Below are 16,631 nucleotides of genomic sequence, written 5' to 3'. Positions count from 1 at the left end.
TATACTGTGTGATCACCAGCAGGCACTGCAGTACTCCAGAGTGCCCTATATTCTCCCGCCTGCCAGAGCTCTTTGGGAAGCAGTGGCTGTTCGAGGGTGGTTATGCGCGTCTGCTGCACTTCGGCTGCAGCTTGAGTTGGAGTTTTTAGAAGCCGTGTTTTCAGTCAGAGAGGCGCCACTAACTAATCCACTTCTACACTCGTTTTGGACCGTTTTAATGTGGCTGTATGATGGTCACAATCTACATAGTACCGAAAGAGAAGAGAAGCGGTGGTGATGAGGGTGATGGTGATGATGATGATGATGATGATGATGATGATGATGATGATGATGATGATGGCAAGTATTATTTTTAACACTCAAAGTTTGAAAACTGGATTTAAAATAATAATAAAAAAACAGCTTTCCCCCTCAGATTATTTCACGTGGTTACAAGAAAGTCACCAGTAAAGATTCGATTTCACGATTCAGATGATTAAAACCACTCAAGGATGAAATCCATGCTCCAAAACAAATACAGATTTTTTTATATTGCTCATTTAAGAGGTATTGACAAAACGGCAGCAAGCAAGGTATTGCAAGACAAACAGGACCATAATTGGGTCCAATAGGGAAAACAAGCAGCCATTTTAATTGCTGTATTGTCGTGGAAATAGTATTACTGGGTGAAAATGAAAGTGGGCTCTGTGGAGCTAAGTGAATCTGACATGTTCTATGCAGCCGGGAGAAACATGGAAACTGTGCAGGGATTTTAGAATGGAGCCGTGTTTTTCTTCAAAGCAAACAGGGGTACACTCAGGACAAACAGGGTACACTCCACTCAGGACAAACAGGGAACACTCAGTACAAACGAGGTACACTAAGGTAAACAGGATAAACTCAGGACAGAATTGCTGTTTGATATTGGTCAAAATTGTGTGTGACGTACTGAGGAAATTAACAATTTGTCTGAAGAATTTGAACCTCCGTCCTAATTGAACTAGCTAGCTCAATTTAAAAGTTTTTGGCAGATGGATATTGCATAAAAAAGTAGTCCAGGTCAAACATTCTTGTTGTTTGCACAGTAAGCACGGATTGAGCAACACCTGCAAGTGGCTGTTTTTGTTGTCACGCTAGTTATTTTTAGTCTCCCGAAGAGAGGTCAAGGTTGTTCCTTTCGACGAGTCGTCCATTTTGGTGGGGACAGGCAGAGACTTAGAGGAGCAGAGACTGGACCCAGGGAGAGGAACGTCAGTCACGGCTAATCCCGCTAAACCCGTAAACCCCAGAGATCCTCTGCATAGTGCGCTCTGTTTTCCAGCCGCTACTGACCCCTGTCAAACGATCTCCCGAGGAACCCTTAACCACCCCAGAGTGAACCAAACTTCGGCACACGGGGAGGAAATCTGACCCCTTCAGGGGGTGGTGTCGTCCCGAGACCCAGTCCCGTGCGGTACGCCCCCCCCCCCGTGGTTCTCTGCGAGGCGGCGTCGGCCATTTTGGTTTGGGGCCCGGGCTGGTTTATGAGGCTCGGTCGCGACCCTTGACCTTGTCCGCACGTGCGCGCGTAACTGCTAATAGGTGCGGAACGTGGAAGTCCAGTTCGACCCGAGCCCCCCCCCCGTTTCAGCCCCGCTGGCGTGCTCAAACGCGGAAGGCAGCGGGGCAAACAGCCCTCGCCTCCAGGTCCCGTGGAACACGCGTGTTTTTGGAGCCGTGCGCGTGCACCACCGCACTGTAAACACGCCGTGTTTGCCCTCGTCGCCATGGCGCCCAGGGGGCAGCTTTGGACTCGTGACCCGACGGTCACGTGTTCGCGGTGCTGAAGGGGGGGGGGGGGGGGGAGGCTGCTGGATTTGGGATACTGTGCTGCAGCACCGTGACCAGCTGCACAAATGGTGCAGATGAATGTGGGGAATGTTGGGCGGCAGTGTTGTGTAATGGAAAACGGCCTGAGCTTAACCCTCATGGGCTTCGAGTCCCAGGTAGGATACTTCACCTGCGCTGCTCCAGTGTTTATCCAGCTGTAAATGCGTGCTACTGTGTGTGGAAAGTGCTGAGGCTGTGTAAGTCGCTCTGGAGAACAATGTATGCTAAATGCCTGAAATGGGATGAGTCCCAACAGGGCTGTGTGTGTGTCGATCATTTTATCACGGAGCAGAGGAGCATGTTCTGCTGTAAAAAATAAACTTGGTAATAAACTTGACAGATGTTAGGCACAAAACTTGTTATGGATGTCACTGTAAATGTGACGCCTGTCTTTCGAAGACCATTGACTTGGGGGGGTGTACATCATGTATGTACCCGAATAAATACTTTCCTGCAGATTTGTATTTGCTGTCTCCAGAATGCCTCAAGTTAATCTTAAATAGGACTACAGTATATGTCACATTCAGCTAATTAATTTGAATTAATGTTAATGTTTTCACTGAACAGACTTAGGGGTGACCTTTGATGACTTGTCTACTGTAGCTATTATTTATCTTACTGTGAAAGAGTAGAGAGAGAGAGAGAGGAAGAGAGAAGAGAAGAGAGAATGACAAGTACAGTGAGTAACAAATAGAGAGTGCAGGCGAGAGAGAGAGAGAGCAAGTGAGAGAGAGAGTAAGAGAGAATTACAGACAGCGAGAGAGAGGAAGAGAGAAGAGAATAGAGAATGACAAGTACAGTGAGGAACAAATAGAGGGTGCAGGCAAGAGAGAGAGAGAGAGAGAGAGGGAGAAGGAGAGGGATAGTGAGAGAGAGAGAAATGAGTGGGAGAGGGTGAGGGAGAGGGATAGTGACAGAGTGAGTGAAAGAGAGAGAGAGAGAGCGAGTGGAAGAGGGAGAGGTGCAGTGACAGAGAGAGAGAGAGAGAGAGAGAGAGAGAGAGGGAGAGGGAGAGGTGCAGTGACAGAGAGAGAGAGAGAGAGAGAGGGAGAGGGAGAGGTGCAGTGACAGAGAGAGAGAGAGAGGGAGAGGGAGAGGGTGAGGTGCAGTGACAAAGAGTGCAGAATTGTGAGTACTGTGTAAATGTAGATGACTACTGAACTGCCTGCCTCCAGGGCTTGAGCTGCACAGATGCCTTCTCCACTGAGATGTTAAAGGGACAGCTCCCTTTCTGGATTTCTCCTTCATATTATTTTTCACCTTTGGTTTCCTGTTTTCCACTCACAACAGTTTCTGACAACCCCGTGGCCTTACAATGACAGGTAATGTTAGGGCACCGTCGAGTCTGTGGTTTAAAGCAGGAAAATAAACTTCAGTTGATTCCAAAACAGCTGGTACAGTGACATTATGTCTCCCAAAACCAAAATAATACAAAAAAAAAAAAAAAAAATAACCCAGAAATGGTACTGTTCCTCTCTCTCATCTACAAACTCCCACCCACTGGTTAACAGTATAATTAAAAAATAATAATAATAATAATGTCATATGCAGTGACTGGCCCTGATCCGAATAAGGGAACACAGTCATCATCTCTTTCACAGTCACGGGAATGTTGCTTATCCGAGTCTCCAGCTGGGCTGCGGCACGGAGTTTGGGAATGTGTGACGGAAGGAACTCGACGCTTCGCTCGCCATGCCAACGGGGCAGAAATGGCGGGAAGAGGCGGGAATGCGCTGTTTTTGTTTTTCCGCCACGTTTTTTTTTTTTTTTGCCGGCGGTGTCGATACAGGAAGTGAGAAGTCACTCTCGGCTACGGGTACGTGACAGCTGAAGCGGCCGGCAATTATAGTCTCGGTTTCGCTGGAATTTGAGGCCCGTGCTGCCTTTGTGGGAGCCAGGAAAGGAAGCCTTCCTGCGTAGGTTTGGGTGAAATTTATCGCGCATTGTCCGGTCCCGCCTCACCCTACCCCGTGGCAGCGTGATGTGTTTGCGCGCAAAAAAGAAACAAAACAAAACAAAAAAAAAACACAAAAAAAAAAAAACGCATGAATCTGCCTGAGCGTGGGTTAGCTTCTGGCTAACGATGTTTTTCTTTTTTCTTTCTTTCTTCCCTCCGCTCGAAACGCACACGTTGTGACCTTTCGTTGACCTGAAAGAACCGTGACTACCTTAGCAGGTCGTCGTTAAAAAAAAAAAAAAAAGAAGAAGAAGAAGAAAAGAAGCGTCCTTCACCCGGGTTGCTTTGGTGATTTATGCCCCATGTGCTCGAGCGTAATGATGAAATTTTTTACAAAAACAGGTGTCAGGGCCACGTGCCCGAGACAGCCTCGCATTCGAAGGGAAAGCCTTTAATCTGAGATAATGTTTGGAGATCTCTGCTGGGGCCCTGCCTTCTTTCCTTGATTTTTTATTTCCTTGTTTTGTTTTTTTTTGGGTTTTTTTTGGGGCGTGACCAGTTTTGTTGCCAGTTGCTGATACCTCTGTGATCAGATTTGAAATCCGTTTGCCGTTAACAGTTATCAGACCTTTCCCAGACCAAACAAATGTGCGCCATGTCTGAGGCTATTCGTCACGCCAAAAGGATGCGTTAGTGTTTGTGTTGTGGCTTGCTAGGTCTGACCGGCCAAGGACTACCAGTCATAACCTCCGAGAAAGATGTGTGTGGTTGGTGGTGGTGCTGTGCGTGTGTGCGTGTGATGTGTGTGTGTGTGTGTGCGTTGTTGCTGGGGTGTGCGTGCGTGCGTGTGTGCTAGTGGTGGTGTGTGTGTGTGTGTTGGTGTATGTGTGCGTGTGCATGGGTGGCGTTGCGTTCGTCGACAGTGTGTATGTGTGTATAGTAAGTGTGCGTGTGCGTGTGGTGTTGGTTGTGTTGTGTGCGTGTGTGTGTGTGTGTCCGTGTGCGTGTGTGCGTGTGTGTGTGGTGGGCTTGCGTGCGTGTGTGTGTGTTTGTGTGTGCGTGTGCGTGTGCGTGTGCGTGCGTGTGCACGTGTGTGTATGTGTGTGTATATGTATATGTGTGCGTGTGTGTGTGTGTGTGTGTGTTTACATGCACCTGTGACAGAGCCCGCGGCGTCCCATTGGTGGACAGGTACTCCTGGCCTGGGGCCAGGACCCCAGATTCCAACAACAGTGAGTCAGGAGGGCAGATCGCTATCTGCTCTCAGAACACCGGCAGTGAACAAACACAGCTTCCACCAGCCATCTCCCTCTCAGGCCCTGTGCTCTCAACACACACACACACACACAAACACACATGCACGCGCACACACATACAAACAGAGCTCCACACTGAGAGAGTCACTGAATGAGAGAGAGAGAGAGAGCCAGTGAGAGAGATAGGCAGAAAGCCAGAAGAGAGAGAGAGCCAGAGAGCTAGAGAGAGAGTAGAGAGAGCGAGAGAGAGAGAGAGAGAGAGAGAGAGAGAGAGAGAGATACTCCAGTATTTTCACAGCCCTACAGCTCAGACACACTCAGAGGAGCTGTGTGGCACGTTGGATCTCTCCGTCAGCCACGGTCTACATGAAATTTTCATGATGCGATTCATTATTTAATTACCCAGAGCGGTTTTCACACCGACGGCGTCCTGGCACTTATCCGTGCGGCTTTGTTCGCGGACTCTTTTGTTGGTTTTTACACCGGACTGGGGACGACACAAAATGGATATCTGCGTCAGGATCCGGCAGCCAGTTACCCTGAGTTTGCCCTGTCACTGTTACTCTACGGTCTCACCGTAGGCGAGAGAGGAGAGCTGGCTGTTCAAAGAGGATCTGGAATGGGGGACTGCAGTGTTTTTCTTTTTTGTTTATAGGGTTTGGAACCTAATGACTTCCCCCCACACCCACCCCGCCCGCCTGCCTGCCTGCCTGCCTGCCTTCTCTGTGTGATTCCTTGGTGTGAATTTTGATTCCGGATTTTTTTTCTTTTTTTTCCTTCTTTTTTTTTGTTTTTTGTTTGTTTCTCTCCTCCCGCCGGCGGCCAGATGAGAAGGAGGACACGGTGCTAGGCAGCCTTCCTCTCCTCAGTTTTCGGATCGCCGCGGCGCAGCCGTCCGACAGCGTCAGCCGCAAGCACGCCTTTAAGGTCAGTGACTTTGGGGGGCCGCCGAGGGCGGGGGGGTTGGGGGGGGGCATTATGGGGGGGTGTTTCTAAGGTGCGCTTCGGACAGCGCCGGACCGCTGATGAGACCGGCAGCGCTACGTCAGTCAGCGCAGCCTCTGTGCCCAGATTATTAAGGGGGAGAAGGACGCTGGCGGGCTCTCTGACCGCAGTGCTCGCTCTCACCGTACCCGCGTGCAAAAAACACTCAACTTCGCAGCTCCGCTTGCGCGCAGAACGGAGAGCTACCAGGAGAGAACGGCAGTTCAGAGAGAGAGAGAGAGAGAGAGAGAGAGAGAAGCCACTCACCTGTAATAGTAATAATACAAAACGTTAGGGGGTTTTAAAATATAACTGCTGATGTATTCCTGTTTTTATTTTCCTAGCAAGAGCAAGAGCAGTTCCTTGTTCATATCCTGGTCAAATTCTACAATTTTATTTTTCTCTAGTGTTGTGTGTGTGTGATATGTGAACTGATTGAATACATTGAATTCCTGGAATTGCTGTTATCATGTCAATACTGTGCGTAGCGGTTGGATGAAGTTGCGCTTCAGTGAGCATGTCTCGCAATGGGGAGCAATCTCCACTGACTCTGGGAGTTATTCGTGGAATATTGCGTAAGGCGTCGGTCCCCACGGCGAGTTCCGGTTCGCAGACGGCGGAGAGGGGGCATTGTTCGCCGTAGCGAAAGGAAGCATTATCTCTCGTCTCCGTTCTGTTGTCCCCGGGGGTGGAGGGCGGGGACGGGAATCTCTGTCAGGTCTCCACAGGTTTCTGAAAGTTCCAGCCAAACCACCTCTTGACTCCTGCCGGTTTCGAGCCGCCCCGCGGCCGAACGCGCAGGAGCCCCGCAGGGGCGGGGACGCCGTTTCGAAACGCTAATTTTCTCACCGCTCGCTAACAGAGGAGCGTTTTCTCGCTCGAGTCTGAAAATCCGGCACAAGCTGGTGCCTCCCTTTTTAAAATGCGGTATGTTTGCAACAACTGCTAAGTGGCAGTGGCCTTTAAGTGGCGTGGGTGACTCACTGAGCTGTTAGAGCATGGACAGAAAAAAAAAATACCTTTGTTGTTTCTTTTTTTTTTTTTTTTGGAGCTGATGACTCTCAACCCTTTGAAGAGGAGGTTTTTTGGAATGTTTATTCAAAATTCAAAAGTGTTTGTAGGGTTCATTCAAAGTGTTCTAGAACTCAATTGCTTTCAGTTACCAGTAGTGACTGTTACATCACCATTGGAATGTTCAGTTAAGAATATCTTCATGATCTTAAACTTTGACCTTTAAGGGTTAAAGGGATTGTTCTGAAAGACACAGCTTTGATCAAATGCTAATGGAATGCTAATGTATCAAGTGGTTTGCTGCATCTCGCATCTCTGTAAATAATTTCCATGTGGTTAATTTTTCAAATATTGACTTAAATTGATTTGATCCTTTTATTTTGTGTCACGCTTTTTATACAGAGAACTGTCACAAAGACACTTTGGGATTTCCTGATCAGATTCGCTGCTTATCAAATCCTAATTGTAAATGCGATTACATTCGGAAAACCGCGCTTAGTGCCAAGCTGCAGTGATCCCCTACCTCAGCGATCACGGATTAGGAACTTGCGATGACCGTCTCCCTCGCACAACTCGCTTTGGCTCTATCCTTAGGGATAACGTGAGCGTGTGGCGGTTCTGGGAACAGCGCAACTGCTTCAGTCGCATTGAAGTGAGCCAGTGTGCTTAGAATAAAGAACAGAATAAAGAATAGATGCCCTATGCATTAGTAAATTAGTAAATTAGTAAACATGGGAATATGAAGTTACTTTTTTTGCATCAATGACCTGTCAGACATGACATCTCATCTGTAGTTTTGTGATGCTGTTTTTGGATTTTAAAAAATAGTTGTGGATATGATGATATAACAGTATTGCAGTGTAGTTAATAACCAACAGAAAAAGAAGTAGCAGTCTTGCCAATGAACCCAGCCCGGCGGCACTGGTGATGATAATAGTTCATGGCCTCTGGTGTTTTACTGTGTTTTTCAAAGTGTGCATTAAATTTAAAGTACACTCTGAACTGCAAGCCGCACGGGGCTTTAATAAAAAAAAGAGTAGTAGTGTGGATGATTTACGGGGGAAGAGTGCCTGGAGACGGCTCCGTCCGAACATCACGGCGGCGTCTGTCCCGCGCCGAAATGTTCCGAGCGATACGTGGGGAACGGGGCTCGTGGAAAACTCGAAACCCGCCTGCTTGCTCTCTGCTCGAGTGCTAGCATCGAACACCGAACGCAGACCCCACACATCGCTTGTTTAACGAGCCCCTGCGTGGTTCGAAGATGACCGTGCACATTAAACTCGCCTCTTCCACGCAGGCTGTGAACTGTCCCGCAATAACAACGTTTGGGTGTGATTGCGTGGGATTGCGCGGATGTAAAAATCATCACCAGGATCATCCGGCTGGGTTAATTAACAATTACTTCTTTTGTGTGGCTATTGAGCGTAACCCGCAATGCTGTTATGCCATTATTTCCACATGTCTTTTTAATCCAAATATGGCAGCACTGATCTGTAGATGAGCCTTCATGTCTGACGCGTGTGTTATTGATGTTCTTCCTGGTTTCCTAATGTTATTCTGTTGCTATGAAGCCGGCCAGGCTTTACTGTATGAAACATTCTGGATGTGAAAACATGAATGAATGAGGCTGTTGTTATGTTGGCTTGTTTCCTGGGATTTCAGCCTGAATAATTCTTTTTATTTATTTATTTTTTGTTGTTTTCTTCTTTGCTCTCGTATTGTTGTTTCTGTTAGATTCAAGTCAAAGATCAGTTCTGTATATTCATGAGTGAAACTGAGTGAAGTTCAACCAAGAGCTTGCAGCATCCCACTGCGTTTGCATTTTTGATTAAGGTCCTGCATCATTGGTCTTTCAGGATATTTCCTGTAGATTGTATTATTAAGAAAGGCCTGCTCGTTATGAGAAATGCATGCTGGGTACTCCCAGTGCACTGGCTCTGTTCAGTTCTCAGAGTGCTGGATCAGTTTTCACAGAGCTGAGTCAGTTCTCACATGGCTGAGTCAGTTCACATAGGGCTGGGTCAGTTCGCACAGTGCTGGGTCAGTTCTCACAAGACTGGATCAATTCTCATAGGGCTGGGTCAGTTCTCACAGCGCTGGGTCAGTTCTCCCAGTGCTGGGTCAGTTCTCCCAGAGCTGGGTCAGTTCTCACAAGACTGAGTCAGTTCTCATAGGGCTGGGTCAGTTCTCCTAGCGCTGGGTCAGTTCTCCCTGCGCTGGGTTGCTGTGCTCTGTGGAGTGTGCGCAGTGCTGTCGGCCTGCGCGGCACCTTGCGGTCTGCGCAGTGCTGGGGGCGATGCTGCTGCCTCGTGTCTGCGCAGCCCTCTGGGATGCGTGCGTATGCTGCAGGCCCTGGGGGCGGGGGGTGGGGAGGGGGGTGAGGGGGTGGGTGCCCACGCATGCTGTGGAGCGACTTCAGTCATGCATTAATATTTGCATGGCAGTCCAGTCAGTAAACTTGAATATTGATGAGCGATGTTATGTAACCAGTATGCTAGCGCATCCGCGTGTATATGTACTTAGACCCCACACCCCCCCGTCCCGCCCCCCCCCCCCCCCCGCCCCTTCAACGGGCCCCACCTCCCAACACAGGCTTTTTGGAGTGGCGTGTGTTCAAAATAACAATAAATAAAAAACACACACACACACCTGTGAAAAGTGTTTTCCAGTCTCCGGCCAGGGGGGGAATGTGCTCCAGCGTATGCTGCCGTCTGTCTGTGTCCGTGCCAGCACAAGCCCAGCTGCAGCTGGCAGAGAGGACCGCTTTAGTCACTGCTGCACATATTTTTCTGCGGTGAAATACAAGCTGCTGACGTTCTGTTGTCAGCTGTGAGCTGGTCCTTCGTCCACCCGGCAGGGCAGCAGTGTAGCATAGTGGGTAAGGATCTTGTCTTGTAACCTAAAGGTCACGGGTTCGAATCCTGAGTAGAACACTGTTATTGTACCCTTGAGCAAGGTGCTTAACCTGCACTGCTTCAGTATATATATCCAACTGTATGAATGGATACAATGTAAAAAGTTGTGTTAGTCTCTCTGGATAAGCACGTCTGCTAAATGCCTGTAAGGTAGTGTGGTGTTGCACGGATTCCACGTTCGGTCCGGAGAGGGTGTCAAGAGAAGCTCGCCAGTGCCTCCTCCTTTTTCTCTCTCACACATTCCTGTGTCCGGCCGTGGGCCAGGTCCCGCAGCGTTCCGGGGCAGGCAGGCCGCGTTCCCAGGGTTCCCGGAGTCTGTTTCCGTGGGCTACACTGCCTGCCCTTATCAGCTGCGTGTGCTGTTTACCCAGCATGCCGTGCAAGCAGGTACACGGACAGATGTGCACACACTGGTCTCTACACCCCCTGTCCCTTACGAGGTCAATGTCTCTTAAAACAAATAAATAAAAAGCTTAAAAGTGTGTGTGTGTGTGTGCCTGTGTGTGTGCTTGCATGTGTGTGCGTACGTACGTGGGTGTGTGTGCGTGTGTGTGTGTGTGCTTGCATGTGTGTGCGTGTGTGCATGCGTGTGTGTGCGCGTGTGCATGTGTGTGTGTGCGTGTGCGTGTGTGTGCGTACTTACGTGGGTGTGTGTGTGTGTGTGTGTGTGCGTGCTTGCATGTGTGTGCATGCGTGTGTGTGCGCGTGTGCATGTCTGTGTGTGTGCGTGTGTGTCTGTGAGGCAGTTTCGGACACGGCTTGTTGTTGGTCCCACGGGAACCAGCGAAACTCATCCCCACCCACACGGCACTTAGCGACAGATAACCGACAGATAGCCTCTTAATCCAGCTCCTATTACAGCTGGCCTGCATATGCATCCCTGTTGCATCAGGAACAACAAACAGCACCAGCCTGCTGTAATCCCAATAATTACACTGTCACTGTTTCATATCACACTATCTGCCGTCGTCCCAGACTACAAGAACAACAAAAAGCCTTTCTTCTTTATCTTGAATTTGTTTAGTTTGAGTTTAGCAAAACCAGCTTTTCTCCATTCCCCTTGACCTAACCTCAGTCGTGGCTATTGAGAACACTGTCAAGCTTGCATAGTATGTGCTATAATAGCCGTTTTATCATAAACAAAGAAAAACAAATTCTAGTCGGTGAACAAAGGGTGAAAACGTTTCACCTGTTTCACCTGCTTTATCAGGTCATTAGAATCTACATTTTAAGTGAATACCTTTGAGGTTTTTGCTTCTGTAAGCGACACACCTTTGCAGGTCACAGGTTACTGCTTGTATGTGCTCGAGGCGTGCGCACATTGGGTTTTACCTGTTAACCTTTGATGCGGGGGTCTCAAACCCCAGTCCTGGAGGGAAGGGGGAGGGGGGGCGGCGGCGCAGTCTCTGCTGGTTTTATGTGAATTCCTTTCAATCTGCAGGCAGTTTTGAACGTGGGAACAAGGTGAGCTGTTTTTGGCTGATCAAAATTAACCAAATTTAGTACGGGAGCAACGTGGAAAAGCCAGCAGTGATGGCGGCCCTCCAGGATTTTTTAGTTTGAGATCCCGCTTCAGCGCGTCGCCAACGAAACGCTCCCCGGCGACCGGAACCCGAGCGGATAGGCCCTGACTGGCCCCTGATTGGCCCTCAGGGGCGCCTGAGGGGGAGATGGGTAATGATGACATCACGATGTGATGCCTCAGAAAGACAATGCGCTCGCACAGCCGAGTGCTCGCACACACACACACGCACACACGCACACACACACGTCGGAGGCACCCTGTTCACGAGGCTCAGTGATGAACGCTCCTCTCGTTTAGGCTAAAATTAAGCCACAGAGCCTATAAATAGAAGAGAGGAAAGACTTCCTTCTTTTCTGTCGCCGGTCCCACTCCTCTCTCTGCAGAGAGGGTCCCCCGGGAGGTTTCTAAAGACAATCCAGGCTGACAGGGATGGGACCTGGCCTCCCGTCGGAGGGGGGCACGGGGAAGCTGCCATGATAATGGGATAAGGGGGGGGGCAACTGCTTATCAAACGGTGTGTCTGGACCGATGCCCCTCTCAGGCGGGGAGGAGGGACACGTCCCACGTCCTTGGAGGAGATTCTCTTGAAGCAGGGATGCGGGGGGGAGGATGGGGGGGGGGAATGCTTCTTTGAATTATCAGCCCTTGGATCTGTCAGAAGCTGGGCCCGTTCAGATCTAAGGAGATCTGTCAGGCCTTTAGACTGTACATGGCTATGAATATCTCCACGCAGCTGACGAGTCTCCGGGGGAAACGTCAGCACAATGAGACGGATTGTAAAATAAATAGAGACGCTAAGCAGGGAGTGTAAAGTGGATAGCACTTGGCTGCCTCTTAGTTCCTGTAACTCAACCCTTTGAAGTGTAGGGTTTGTTTTTTCAGAATTCTGAGTCAGTGTTCTAGAACTCTTCAGTTTCAGTTTAACTCTGCTTTCAGTTACCAGCATTAGAATGTTCAGTTAACCACATTCTAATTGCATATTTGTGACGCTTTAAAGGTCTAAGCTACTTCCAGTCCTTCCTCTATGAGACAGTTGGAGAAACAGTGACTTGCAGTATATGACAGGTATCTCTGCCGACACATTAAAACCGGAAAGTGCATTAACCGTACCAGGTTTAGCCGGTTTCTTGATAGGGAAAATCTTATTTATTAGCTGGCGTCAGTGCTCCAGACACGCGTGTTGCTTTGAGATTAGCTCACAGGCGACTGTAATTTTGTGGAAACATTTTGCCGTGTGAAACACGCATTCTGAGAAGCTGCACCAGCAATTCGGTCGCACGATTCATGGGTATTTACACGCAGAGCTGATGGACTGACGGGTTTATCACCGCGGATTAATTTTGCATTTCCCCCAGTCTGTGCCTACAGCAGTAGACACACCCTGTCAGATACCTGCCAAACTCGGTAACCCCGGGGGGGAGATGTCACCGCAGTTTAATCTGCTCCGAAGGCGCTTTCACAGGCTGTCTGACGGAAGCTATGGTTTTTAAATTATTATTTCTTTTACTTCATTAAAAACAAAAATGTTTAAAAAAAAACAATTACAAAAAAAACAATACCTCTTGGCTATCATCTTGTCTGCTAATTGTGATCAAATTAGCCCCGTTAATGAGCTTAATTTGTCATTCAGCCCACCGTAGCTGCTGCGCGTAATTCGGTGCACGGGCTTGGCAAGGCTTCAGTGAACGCTCTATTATTTGTTTAACAGAATGAAGTCGCTGCCTGCACGTGCACTTCTTGCCGTAGCAAAATGGCAAACGGTGGCAAGATTCATATCCGCGTGTGTGCACACTCTGTGTGCCTGTTAGCTTTTCTAAAGGAAGTAAATCTGGGCAGTACCAGCTTCTGTAATGGTTAATCATTAGAAATATTATCTTTATGGTTTTACTTGTTTTTGTGCGATTACTGTACTGCTATCTCTACTCCAATGAAATGACACCTTCATAGGTTTAAATTGCGTGCACTTGGTATTCAGAACAGACATGTTCAAGGAACTTATGCGCTGAAGTTTTCAGAAGGGATGTTATTGATCCCCTTCATTTGGCTAATTTGTAGAATACTGTATTGTGGGAATCCAGTGGTAGTTGAAACCTCAACTATGTGCTATTATTTGTTAACATCATCTTTATATTAAGTATTTATTGTACAGTGTTTGGCTGTCATACGTACTGGTGGTTATTTATTTTCCCAAAATGATATTGTTGATCTTTTTTTTTTGTTCTCTTTTCATCAATAGTACTAGCCTATATGAAAGCGTCACAAAAACATGCATAGTGTTATCGCCCTCATGTGGACCAAGCTGGAACTAGATATTAATCTAAAAATGCTTTCTCGTTCTTGAGGATCACTTGTTCATAACACATGCATTGTTTTGCTTCCTTCTTCAAATGGACTTACTGAATTGTTTTGGTAAAGTGTATCAAAATATTTGTCAAATGAGAGCTTAATTGAAATCAGTGTTTTTTTTTGTTTGTTTTTTTTTTTTTACGCCTTCTTTCTTACAGATCATTAAAATTTTAACCAATGAACTGTCCGGTGTTTTTAACCCACTCTTTCCACATCGTGAACGGCACATGACATAACATCCATTGTGACATCACCAACCCTTTGGCCCTCAGCCTCCCTGTTTGACGACCTTCAGTTTGACCTGTGACCTTTTGCCCTTCACTAAGCCTTTTCTTCTTTCCTGTTGACTCCTGTGGCCTGAGGACCCCTGCAGCTGTCCTTCATTGTGCCTGTTTGAGTCTCCAGATGAGCTCCCTTACTGTAGGTAGTGTACATCATCTCCTCCTCATTTTCCAGCTGCACGTTCCCCGTCAGAAGAGGTTGGATTCACTGTCTTTTACCCCAGTAATGAGCCATGCTCTTATAGAACCCTGTCAGCATGCAATGCACCAATAAAATAGGGCAGATAGCTCACCATGTTGCTTTTCGTATATATCGCATTAATTGCTCATTTTCTTACTGTGTATGATAAATAATACAAAAATTATTAATAAAATATATTATTTTCCACATTGGAATTTTGAGTCAGTGGTAATAAGCATAGCAATATAGAAAATAATTTGAAAATTGCCACTTCAGTCGTGGAAATACAGTGAAAACTTCTATCGGGGTTTCACGCATTTTCATATCCATTATGCATTATCGTTTTAACAGGGCTCACCATTGATCCTTTTGTAACATCTTGTTTTCGATGGTGCAGATCTGTCTGTTTTTGTTCTATAGTGGGAAAAAAAGAAAAGAAACTGGGCTTGTGTGACATCACAAATCTGTGAATCTCGTCTCCAAGTGCCCTGTAGTCTGGTCTGTAGTCTGTGGTCTTGTCTGTAGTCTCGTCTGGACCCTGGAGATGAAATTTAACACCCAGGTCCGAGTGTCACGGCGAGACTCGGTTCTCTGGCTCACGCTGTGTGGAACCTCAGTGAATCTAACCCGGCATGCCTGTGTGTGATGAGTAGTGGAACCCGGAGCGCTCAACGGAACCTCTCTGCAGGAGAACCCGGAGAACTCCGGAACCTCTCTACAGGAGAACCCGGAGAACTCCGGAACCTCTTTGTGCTCAAGCGTTAGGTATCCTCCACTGACGCTGCGTGTCCTTCGAGAGTCGCTGTTTAACCAATCACGCCCACCCTTTCTCGGGACAGTGTGGCCATGGTTTCCACCAGAGACGGGGGGGTGGGGGGCAACCAGCACCCAGCGGTGTCGCTTAAAGCCACTCAACCCCCCCCCCGGTACCTGTTTATGTGTATAATTAGCCTGTCATTTCACGGGCCGTTACCAGGCAACAGCTATACATTGTTTATCATCCGGAGCATTAAAATCGATCGCGCTGAACATTTCAAACAAGTCCAAGCGATGTTGTGCGCTGGACTGGAAAGCTCAGATGAAGTGGAGGATAGCTTTTGCTTCGTTTATCTTGAATTGTTTTGTGGACATTGTTTTCACCCAGCCCCTCATGCTAACACCACTAACGCTGTACCAGTTGCCTTCTCGTGAGCCTGCGTTTCGTTTCATAATTTGTCGGAAAGGCATCGTTTTTTTTTTTTTTCATCATCGCCAGAAAATTTTGTTTGTTCATCATGGCATGGATAATTAAGTCAGGCAACAAGTCCGTTGTGAGGAGAATGCACGTTTTTTGTGTTGATGTTATGACATTACTAACAGTACATTGTAATGGTGTTTTTTTTTGTTGTTGTTTTTAATGGGAATTAATAACTGTAGAAAGAGACCCATTGGCTGGATGTTTAATTGAAATTCCTCCTGCACGTGCCCGTTTGTGACGTGACGTTTTTCCAGAACGTTCCGGTCGAGTTCCTCGGCTGTCCTAATCCACCGCGAGGCCCTTCCTCTACCTCGCGAGGAAGAGCGCGAGCGCGACGAAGAGCGCAGGCCCGGCTGACCGTGCCTTCTCCTTTCCGCAGGCCTCCTCGGGCGAGGAAGAGGAGGCAGACGGTAACGGGAGCGGGGCCTTGTGTCTGCAGGCAGAGCACGCTGGGATACGGACGTACTACTTCAGCGCGGAGAGCCCGCAGGAGCAGGAGGACTGGGTGAAGGTCATGAGCGAGGCGGCACGCGTCATCGCCCCACCTGCGCAGAGGTGTGTGTGTGTGTGTGTGTGTGTGTGTGTGAGTGTGTGTGTGTGTGTGAGGCCTGTGTGTGTGTGAGTGTGTGTATGCGGTCTGAGATCTGTGTGTGTGTGTGTGTGTGTGCGGTGTGAGATCTGTGTGTGTGTGTGTGTGTGGTGTGAGATCTGTGTGTGTGTGTGTGTGTGTGTGTGTGTGTGTGAGATCTGTGTGTGTGTGAGTGCAGTGTGTGCGAGGTCTGTGTGTGTGTGTGTGTGTGTGTGTGCGTGCGGTGTGAGATCTGTGTGTGTGTGTGTGTGTGAGTGCAGTGTGTGCAAGGTCTGTGTGTGTGTGTGTGTGTGTGTGTGTGTGTGTGTGTATGCACGTGTGTGAAACCGTATCCACACGTGTGTAATTTTCCTGTCTGGTAGTTTATGAATACAATAGCAGTTAATTTGTGTTACAAATACAGTTATGCAAGAGAATACCCTCAACCCTATTTACAATTCATCCCCGAGGCCGGGCTTCCATGCGTGAGTTGGTGAGCATGGCTGTGGTTGCCAACCATGCAGAATAAGCCTTCGTCTGGGTTTTAGGATGGAAACCATGTCTATCAAGGTCTTATAAACA

At 48.1% G+C, this 16,631-nt stretch overlaps 1 protein-coding gene across 11 annotated transcripts in view; it reads left to right on the top strand.

Annotated features, from left to right (window-relative positions):
• Positions 1 to 16,631, top strand: part of plekha6 (pleckstrin homology domain containing, family A member 6) — a 104,677-nt gene that overhangs the window by 64,713 nt on the left and 23,333 nt on the right. For 9 of the 11 annotated variants that reach the window (XM_064306240.1, XM_064306237.1, XM_064306239.1 and 6 more), the window contains 2 exons: positions 5,828 to 5,928; positions 15,861 to 16,036. In XM_064306240.1, coding sequence (XP_064162310.1) covers positions 5,828 to 5,928; positions 15,861 to 16,036 — 277 coding nt within the window. Of the gene's footprint in view, positions 1 to 5,827; positions 5,929 to 12,057; positions 14,207 to 15,860; positions 16,037 to 16,631 lie in introns of those variants that run through there. The other 2 variants (XM_064306242.1, XM_064306243.1) reach the window with 2 other exon arrangements.

The sequence above is a fragment of the Anguilla rostrata genome, chromosome 13 (assembly GCF_018555375.3).
Source record: "Anguilla rostrata isolate EN2019 chromosome 13, ASM1855537v3, whole genome shotgun sequence".
Taxonomy (NCBI): domain Eukaryota; kingdom Metazoa; phylum Chordata; class Actinopteri; order Anguilliformes; family Anguillidae; genus Anguilla; species Anguilla rostrata.
This window is presented reverse-complemented; position numbering and strand designations above follow the sequence as displayed.